Source organism: Channa argus, chromosome 1 (genome assembly GCF_033026475.1).
Source record: "Channa argus isolate prfri chromosome 1, Channa argus male v1.0, whole genome shotgun sequence".
NCBI lineage: Eukaryota > Metazoa > Chordata > Actinopteri > Anabantiformes > Channidae > Channa > Channa argus.
In genome coordinates this window covers 5,973,733-5,983,981 of record NC_090197.1, presented here as the reverse complement: position 1 = coordinate 5,983,981, position 10,249 = coordinate 5,973,733, and the positions used below count along the sequence as shown (strand labels likewise).

The 10,249-nt window shown below is 37.9% G+C and overlaps 1 protein-coding gene across 3 annotated transcripts; it reads right to left on the bottom strand.

The window, feature by feature from the left end:
* Window positions 1–1,459: 1,459 nt before the first annotated feature.
* On the bottom strand, window positions 1,460–8,794 carry LOC137140277 (major histocompatibility complex class I-related gene protein-like). Of its 3 annotated transcripts, XM_067528575.1 has the most exons (9): window positions 8,618–8,791; window positions 7,936–8,202; window positions 5,696–5,971; window positions 5,290–5,619; window positions 4,011–4,079; window positions 3,215–3,325; window positions 2,788–2,805; window positions 2,579–2,617; window positions 1,460–1,654 (listed from the first exon to the last, which is right to left on the bottom strand). In XM_067528575.1, the coding sequence occupies exons 1-9, from the start codon at window positions 8,661–8,663 to the stop codon at window positions 1,644–1,646; spliced, it is 1,167 nt and encodes a 388-aa protein (XP_067384676.1). In that variant the 5' UTR covers window positions 8,664–8,791; the 3' UTR covers window positions 1,460–1,643. The 3 variants fall into 3 exon arrangements, with proteins under 3 accessions (XP_067384676.1, XP_067384767.1, XP_067384756.1); XM_067528666.1 differs by lacking the exon at window positions 4,011–4,079 and having other exon boundaries at window positions 8,618–8,794; XM_067528655.1 differs by lacking the exon at window positions 2,788–2,805 and having other exon boundaries at window positions 8,618–8,792.
* Window positions 8,795–10,249: the final 1,455 nt, after the last annotated feature.

Genomic DNA, 10,249 nt, shown 5'->3' with positions numbered 1-10,249 from the left:
GTTATGTTTACTACAATTGAATTATTTGTATAAACTCAGTTTTCCCCTTTAACTCACGTCTCTCAAATTTTCTTTCTAAACAACTGCAGCTACCATCTGTGTCAGCAAACATGCTTTGAATGACACTGTTAGACTCAATACTTTTTTTGTTGAGATTGAAATGGATGTATTTCCTCTTATGTACATGTATCTATATAAATATTCTTTAATCCACTGAAAAAAGACACCTGATCCTGACAAAATGACAGGTAAGGTGATAAATGTGGACCCACTCCATTTTTTCCTTGTTGATGCAATCCATGGTACGTAATAGTCTTCATATGAGACACATGCTTACTACGTACTGAGCTTGAAGGAAATCCTCTTAGAAAATCCTTTTCTTAATTTGGCCATACCCTAATAACATAACCCTGTTTCTTATGCCCCTTACTCTAACTAACAGCAATCAACTAACTGCACAGTTTATATCCTTCGTTTTAAATGTTTGAGTGTCTCATTACTTGTAGAGAGAGAAGAGGGAAGCTAGGAGTGTAGCACTGACAGTAAGGACTTTGAATGTTGGGACTATGATGGGGAAGGCTACAGAGTTACTGTGTGTCCAGGAGACCAGGTGGAAAGGTAGCAAGGATCGATGCTTAGGAGCAGGGTTCAAGTTGTTATACCATGGGTCAGATAGGAAGACAAATGGACTAGGAGTTATCCTGAAAGAGTCCTCGCTGTTCTGTCTTTGCACAGCCTGTCCTACCCACAGAGACATCCCCTGTAGTCACGTGTCTGTTAATCTTTCAGCAGGTCCTCAGTCTCTCATCAGTAACAGGAGCATGGTGCTAAAATCAACAGATGACATCTTGTGGCCAAACCATGATATTGGCATTTGTGAACGGACAAAAATAAAAAGCTGTTCTTCATCTTCTCTCATGAACATCAAAGCTCAATCAGAGTAAAAACTCCCACAACATCCACGGGTACAACCTGAAGAAATAACATCTACCTGAAGGAACAGATATCAGAGTCCAAACCGAGGGACAGGTAAGGAAGGTCGGGGACCTTTGTTTGTGATTTCCATGAACAGGATGTCAAGCTGCAGCTGGGAGCAGGAAATTCCTTATTTGCTTTTGGCAGATGATGCGGTTTTGTTGGCTTCATCAGACTGTGACCTTCAGGATGTACTGCTTTCAGCAGAGAGGGAGGCAGCTGGGATGCAGGTTTAGAGTGGGATTTGCTGTTTGAGCATCAACATCTGTGCACGTTCCAGCCCTGTGTTTCATTGTTTGTTTGTTTTTTACATCTTTTACATCACGTTACAAATGTCTAAACACACATATAATAGAATGACTATGAACTTAAAAAACAAAGAAACTTTTTAAAATCAGAATTGTATTGCTATCAGACTTTTGTTTGTGAAAGGAAACCATGATGACGTGATGCACACTAAGTAACATTATGGAAAGAAGCAACATTTTACATTTTCACAAAAATCAGCATGTTTATTTAGTGTCAAAACCTGATCCATGTCAGGTACTTTTAATGACAGAAGCTACTTTCATTTCAATGTCAATTTTCTCTGTGAAGCCAGCCCTCGACCAGCGCTTCTCCAAAGAATTATTGTTTTCAAGCCACAGCAACTTCATCTCCTCTAATCCTCATATGGAGCCTGTGAAGACAGAATATTAAAGAGATAATTGATTCATTGGTTAAGTTACTAAGTGGTTAAATAATTAAAATGATTGGATGCACTGTGTCTGGCAGCCATAGAAGGAAACTGTTCCGGGAGTTAGAGGAGCTCATTGTTTGGCCACACAGAGACAGCAAAGAACCAAAAGAAAAACCAGATGAGGAACATGATGGTAACGGACAGTTGTCAGCCTGATTTGTGTTATTTCAAAAGTCTCCTTGGTAGTTTCTTTGCTTGATGCAGCTCAGTAATTGGAACCTTCTTAAAACGAGTCACTTTTACACAACCATGGGAAGTGTCTTCCAACCTGGTCAATTAAGAAATGGGAAGCTACTCATTGCAGGAGTTAGGGTTAAACTTTGCCTGCTGAGACATTTTAATCACCGCAGTGATTATTCAGTGAGGCCTAGTTGCTCGTTAGTAAATTCAGATTTTTTTCAAGTTCTTTGGTGCAAAATAGAAGCAACTGTACTAAACATTTTCATTTAATGCTTTTTACTCAACTACACAGGGGGGAAAAAATCATACCTTGTACTTGTAGTTCTACTTTTCAGTTAAATATTTTCCATAAAAAATGTTTATAAGGTTACAAAATAAGATTACAAATTAAAGTAGTGGTTGTCAACTACATTTGGATTGTGGCCATGTGGAACTTAGCAGCTGAGGGCAACACATTTTCCTTCTAGACATCTTTGACTATTTATGGTAAAGAACCGTTTGCATGAAACACAGACAAAAATCTGTGCCAATATCACATTTTCACTTTATACTTTTGATTAAGTAGATATTGCTGATAATTTGTGAACAAATGAATATGTAGGATGTAAATTATGACACAGCTGCATGTAAAATACAGGATGAACTTTGTACATTATACAAGTCAAATAATACTAAAGTACTCACTGAGATCAATGACTGTAGGACCTGAATTTGTGTTTGAGCCTGAAGTTACAAACAGAAAATGAAGCAAAACAGAAATAATTAACAAAAATATATAATAATAATAATAATAATAATAATAATAATAATAATAATAATAATAATAATAATAATAATAATAATAATAATAATAATAATAATAATAATAATAAGGTATCATATGGAAAGCTTACTGTTTGCAGGTTGGAATCCTGAAATACAAAAAAGAGATTCATGAAACTTTATGCAGGCAAAGACACGAAAATGTGGTGGGAAGAAGTCAACCACACATTTCACATATTTTTGTTTTGAATAAAAAAGTAGGAAAAGTATCACTAAACTATATACATTTTTGATTAAAGGGTAACTTCATTTGTTAATTCCTTCATAGCATCATTTTTTTAATGAATCATATTTTCAAAAATCTTCAATCTCCTCTGGACAAATCTTGTTGGTTTTAGTGTCTGTATGGAATAAATATGTCTCATTTAGAAAATGACTGAAGTTATCCCTTAAAGTAGTTCATTATTCATACATTTTCTGTATATTAATTTTGAGTTCAACCTGCATGTTCTGCATTTAAAAGTGGTCTAAAAACGTAGAATGCAAATGGTCTCCCACCATTGTTCTTCCTCCAGATGAAGAGTCCAGTGATGCAGGCTGTCAGCAGCATCAGTCCTACAGCAACTCCAATGACAGCAACCACAGGAACCCGTGAGCGAGGAGCTGGAACTAGAACAGAACATTTACAGTTTATAGCAACCACACAATGACGCTCAGTACACAGTTCATGGAAGTGCAATTACGTCTGAAAGGCTAATGTGGTGTTGCTGCCCTTAAAGACATTTGGATTTAAAATAAAAAATGATATGAGAGTTTTGGTTTTGATGGTTTTTACACCTTGACACATTAAACAAGATTTGCATATAGCACCTTTTGTATCAGATGAGGCACATTTAGATTGAGCAAAACTAATGGAACAGACAGGTTTAAAGTAAATGACAATAAATAAAAGTAAAGGTGTAAACAACCTGGGGAATTCTTTTGAAAATATTTTAAATGAATCTGCCATAACTTTTATAGGTCAACAGGTCTTAGTACAGTCTCAGTGCCTGTTGTCAGCTTTGTTGTGCTATGTTTATTTCCTTACATACATTGGAACAGTGCTTTCTATGTTTGCAGGCAAAGCGCTCACTGCTGTTTATTCCACTATTACTCTACACAATTATGTTGTTTATTGGTTTCAGGTCAGCTTGGTTTGGTCTGGTGTTAAGTCTTTCTTTTTGTTGCCAGTACTGTGGCAGTTTGTGACCTTCAGCCATGGGTGAGGATCTTTTCTGCATATTGTATAACATGACAAATACTTCTTGCCACAACAGGGGACAATTTCCAGTCTGAATAACTGTGTGCGTCTCACTTTCATTGTTTCTAGTCCCAGTGTTTTCCCATTTGGTCCAGTTCACACTTTTCTTCACTGAAGGGGGACCTGGAGGAGAGAAAGGAGGGTGAGACTTTAGAAATGTAATATTCTTGTGTACATTACTGTCACATCAAGTCCATGTGTTTTTACCATTTTGTAAGCAGACAGGTCTTCTCATGTCCAAATTGTTTTTATAGAGATGTTATTGTTGTATAATGGAGTTTTGTTTGGATCCCACTTGTGTTTGACTCAGACTCTAAATTTATTCTGCTTCTAACGTAATAAGTTACAGCTTCTGCAAAAATGTGAGATGATTGATATATAGCTTCACCTCTGCACTGTGGAGGTTGCTGATGGTGTCACTGACTGTTGTTTTTCTTTACAGACGATCTCACAATGCTTCTGTCATCAGCTGTTGTTTCACTTTGATGACCTGTTCTGTGATTGTTGTTCAGGGAACCAGTGGTTTCTTTCTTTTTCAGGACATTCGCAATTGTCGTCTTGGCTTTGTCCAGTGATGGTACAATGATTGTTTTCTCCCTTTTGCTTAGACCCTAACCCTAAGAAAATGACTGTTGCTGACTGCTCCTCATTGTGCTGTGACTGTGCTGAGATTTGTCTGCTGTCTAAATTAGTTTTACTCCTGTGCGTTGCATTTTAATGTCTGTGAGAAATGTAGGGGTGGAAACACACTGAGCTATTGATTTTGAAATATTTCAAATGGATCTGCCATAACTTTTAGAGGTCAGCATTATAAGTGGGCTTAGTGCCTGTTGTAAGGTTTGTTGTTTGACCAAAAGAAGAAAATTCTGTTCATTCAATTACATTTATTGTAACAGAGCTTTACTTGTTTGAAGGCTGATTGTAGGTGGTTTTGGTTTGGTTTACTTTTAAGTCTTTTTGTTCCTGGTACTGTGGCAGTTTGTGGCCTGCAGACAGGGGTGTGGTTGTTTGTTTGTATGGTTTATGCTTTATTATTTGGTTAATGCACATTTAGGAAACTCCCAGCCTCCTATCAGTGGGTGCTTGGTCTCCCAGCTGTAGTACTGGTCTTCTTCTTCCGTTCCCTCTAATTTTAGATTTAGTTTTGTCTGTTTTTATTAAATATCAGTTACGGTCATTAACCCACACTGGTTGTTGTGGCCTCTTTCTTGAAGCCTCTGTGTTTGAGTCACACATTGAATATTGGCTGGGAATTTCAGATTGTATAACATGACAAATACTTCCTGGGACAACAGGGGACAATTTCCAGTCTGATTAACTGTGTGCGTCTCACCTTCATTGTTTCTAGTCCCAGTGTTTTCCCAGTTGCTTCTAATCACAGTTTTGTCCAGTTTGGTAATGATGTTGTCCTTTACACCATAAAGCTGAAACACACAGTCGTATATCCTCCAGTCTTCAGGTTTGACTGATGAAAGTTTCAGATCAACTCTCATCTGGAAAGTTCCATCATGGTTGGGGAGGATCTCTCCATGGTCCACGTCCTCATGAAGCTCCTGTCCATCTTTCCTCCAGAACACTGTGGCTCTGTCAGGGTAGAAACCTGTAGCGTGGCAGCTGACTGGAGAGGACGGAGACTTCTGGAGGAGAGACACTGAGGGAGGAACTGGAGGAGAGAGAGGAGGGTGAGACTTTAAAATATTCTTGTATACATCACTGTTACATGAAGCATGTGCTTCTACCTTTTGTTGGCAGTGAGTGCTTCTCATAGGCCAATATCTTCTTCAACCAGTCAATTAAATTATCGTTCAGAGTCCTATTACTGTCAGATAATCGATTTTCATCTGGATCCCACTTGTCTTTGTAGGTGGCAGCCTGTTCTGAGAACAGCCACCTCAGGTTCTTTGGGTCCAATGACACAAAGTCTTCTCCATCATAACCAAACTGATTATATCCATTAATCTCTTCAGTCTCATCATCCCATTCACAGCCATAGAAGTTTTGTAAAATGTGAACACCTGAAATAAGACGGAGACATTAGGAAGCCAGCACTGTTAGACATTTCAATTGGTTTTTACAGTAACTGCCAACACTTTTCCCCTGTTAGTTACTGCAAAAGTGTGGTAATTGTACTGTAAATTCAAAATACAGTAACTAGGTGTTACTGTAATTGTACTTTACAGTAAAATTACTGTAAACACATAGGTTAACTGTACATTACTGTAATCAATTTTCACTATTTATCTTATGTTACTATTCAATCTAATCCGACAGTTACTGCAAAACTATATTTATTTTAAAAATTGCAAATCACTTATTTAAATTAGTTTTGACAGAATGATGTGAATTTCATTTAAAACATTTTAATTAAATCATTCAGGGTCAAAGAGACGTTGAAAATAACACAAAGCAATGGATGAATTTACACGTGAAGCAGTGTTGAGTTGAGTTCATTCACTGGATAGTAAACACTATTCATCATGGCCTTCAACATCAGTTACATTTCAGAAAAGTACATTTGTTACATTACAGAAAAAAATGTTTATTTAAAAATCAATATTAAGTGCATATTTTTATTATAAAACATTCTACTTTACATTGTCTGCAGCTGCATAATTGAATTAAATATCAACATCAAATGTCCACAACTTACTATGCAAAAGTACAAATGTAGCTATGTAGCCAGTGTCAAAGGGCCTGATCATCTCTGAATATCAAAAACACTTTTCAACCTGCAGCTCACTTCTTTCTTGTCCATCAGTGACAGCTGATTCACTGACAGTGATCCTCTAACAAAAAAACATTCAATCTTTGACTGTGCAAACTTTTTACATGGGCTGCAAAGTCCAGGATTTCCAAAGTCCAAAGTCCTTTCCCTCAATGCAGACCATCCACTTTGTGTCAGTGAGAACTAAAATAAAATTTGAAAAAAAAATATTGCACACATTTAAAACAGAGAAGAAGCAAATTCATACGTTACCTTAAAATTATGTTTTTTTTAAATCCTCTTTTCGGACATGTCTTCATTGGCTGTATCCAGTAAATGCCTGGTAGAACCTTGTGTAAACCTTTCATGACCTGATATCCACGACTTTGAAAATTAAGAAGTGAAAAACGCTAAAAAGATAATAAAATAAAAATCCTAAAAAGCACAGAGGCAGCCGTATAAAATATATATATAGTAAACCATCGTAAACACTGTGTGACCAAATATTTCCATGATTCAGTGGGAACTACAGTTATTTACTGGATTGATTTATAGTTTTATATTGTGTGATATGTGGTAAGTAAGACCCTGAAAACTGTGCATCTTCACCTTTAGGAAGTTACATACTAACGCATAACAAAGGTTTACTTTAATATTTAATTTAATATTTGAATATTTCTTTAATATTTTAACATTTCCTTTGCAGACATCCGGTGATGCCTTCTGCAAGATTCATTTTTGCATTCTGGGAAATCCCACAACTATCTGAAACTGAAACGAGTGCACAGGATTCCCGACACGTCCTTTGTTTAATGCTGGACTTATGATGCATCAGCATGCAGCAACTAGTAGAGGAGTAACCGTGTGTGTGCGTGTGTGTGAGCGAGTTTGCACTTGTTTGCTACTTATTTTTTCCTCACTCAGTTTTTTCCTAAGAAAGTTGTTTAAAAAGGTTTGCGTCACTTATTTTGAAATGACAAAATAAGGAACAGCATCAATTTTAAATAAGGTGGACAAAACATTTACTGCACTCCAGTACGACTCCACTACCCACTGTGACCTCAATAATAAACCTGAAAAATGACCTTAAGGTAGAATTCATGGCAGAGCTACTGTTTTGGATGGATTAGATTGTACGGGTGTACCTAACAAAGTGGCCAGAGCAATATATATATTTTTTTCAAATAGGTCATAATACAGATACAAATTGAATATAAAAATAATCAAAACCTGTCAATGAACATTGACGTAGTATAAATAAATACAAATCAGTACCTTCCGTTTGGTTAAAGTGTTGAGTGACATCGCTGAGTAAATCTTTTTGCTCATAATAGTATAAGACACAGGAAAAGGTGTAACCGTCCATGTTCTGAGGTTCATCTTCCTCTAGTTTTTTCATCCAGTCCTGTTTGAACACCACTGTCTGATTGATGCTGTCAAAGTGGCTGATCTGAAGTCCATCCACCGTTGAAACAAGCACAAACTCTGGGAAGGTTCGGAGCCCAGACGATGTAGTGACGGTGTATGTCAGGGAGTGTTTCACTGCAGGACAAGAAGACGTTTTCAGTGTTTTGAGAAACAAAACCTGCAGAAATGTCTGACTGGCCGTTGGACAAAGAAATAAACAATTAGTCGATGTAACGATGCAGAACAAACCAGTTTTTGGTGGCATGGTGACAAGTGAAATCAGTTGGTTTTTTTACAGTGGGTTTACAGGTTTGGCCAGAAAATTTGACAAACACATTTACGATCAGAATAATAATGGTATTTGGGGAACAGATGTTTTTTTATCTGTTGCTTTAAAAACCCAAACTACCAAATATAAATAAATTGAGAAACACCAATAGTAAGTTCGTCTTATAATAATAAATACACACAATCTCAAACTCAAACAATGACATAATAATAAGAACTAATCCGGATCTTGATTTTTAAATCGTATTCATTTGGACTTTACCTGAATATGCTGCAGGAACAAAGAAGAAGAGAAAAACAAGTTCCATTGTTAAAGTACTGAACTCTGCTTCTCCGTGCAGCGACCAAATCGCATGAGAAAGACTGGCTCCCGTTTGGAAGGTAGCGTCTGAAGGGAGGAAAGTGAGCAACTATGCCACCTGGAGACCTCATCCACGAAATCCATCAGTCCATGAAATCCTGCTCAGGGTCACGGGGAGCTGCAGCCAATCCCAGCTGGGCGAGAGGCAGGCGCGGGCTGTGAAACTCCAAGTGGGCTGGTCCGCAGTGCTTTCACTCTCTGCTCGCACACAGCTAAAGCGAAACCCGCTCATTTATTTTGAATTCATAGTAATATGTGTCCTAAAATGGGAACTATTGAACTGCACCTCTCCGGGGAAGAGGATATAAAGTGGCGCTGACTGCATTAATATGATCTATTGACTGACGCGCTCCTTCCTGAGGCAGCAGCCACATGCGCCAGTGCGCAGCGGGATTACGCGCGATCATCCACACAAGACACCAACATGCCTTTATGCTTCCTCATTAATTATGGAATTTCTTTGCGTCATTTCCCCATTACCAGCTTTCTTGACATCTTACGAGTTATCCCCCCAATGCATAACACAGATAATAAAGAGACCTGAGACTTGACTCTGTAAAACATTCACGGGCTATGAGGAGCCACTGTGAAGCACGTTGTGCAGAACTTACATTGAAATAATTCAGTGCTGATCTTATAACCCCATCAAATGTGCATGCACCTGTCCATGGATTTTAGACTATCAAGAGTGTAAAGGCAACAAAAACACACCTGAGATGGTCTGCTCTCATTCACAACGTTTCAAATGGTTCGATGCATCACTGCCCTGTGTAACCACGCTCCTAAGTGCTAATGTTGGCCTCCACAGTGCAGAATAACCATCTGTAGGATCCAGGAGCCAATTATGTCGCTGCTGCAATTTTGATTCGTGAGTTATGAAACAACGTGAGCCTCCTCCAAGTCTTCAGGACCTTCTCACCAAGCCGGACGCTCTGATCTCTCAACACCTCCATTTGCATTGCAGCTTGGTAATTTGGTTCGTCATTGTCACAAAATAAGAAGGAATCCATGGAAGAGACGAAGAGGGAGGACAGGGGCCCTATGAGAATATAAATTACAATAGCAAAATATGGTATCTGAAAGAGTACTTGGATGTACACGGTAAATAGTCTGCACTTCCACCTTTTGATACCCCAGAGCATTTTGAAACAGTCATTATTTCAGAGAAAACATATTGGAGACAGCGACCACATGTTTCAATGGTTTGAATCGTCTTGTGGTACTAAAAGTTTCATTGGTGAAAAAGAAAAGTTCCAAATAATATGTTCAACTTTTTATTTAGATAGGAAGATTCCCTCCCACAGTCACTCAGGGAGTTTAAAGAACCAGCATCAATCACAGCTTCGCTTAAAAGACTCACTATGTGATTGTGTCCTATACATTTGGGTTTATTTTTCACAAAGTGTCAAACAGCCCAAGGTACTTTTTTACTTTGGTAACTTCATCCTGTTAAATGTCGGAGTATTTCCCATAGAGTTGAGCATTGTCTGAAAGAATGCTTGATTTTATCGACCCTTTAGGGAGTGGTTTTCA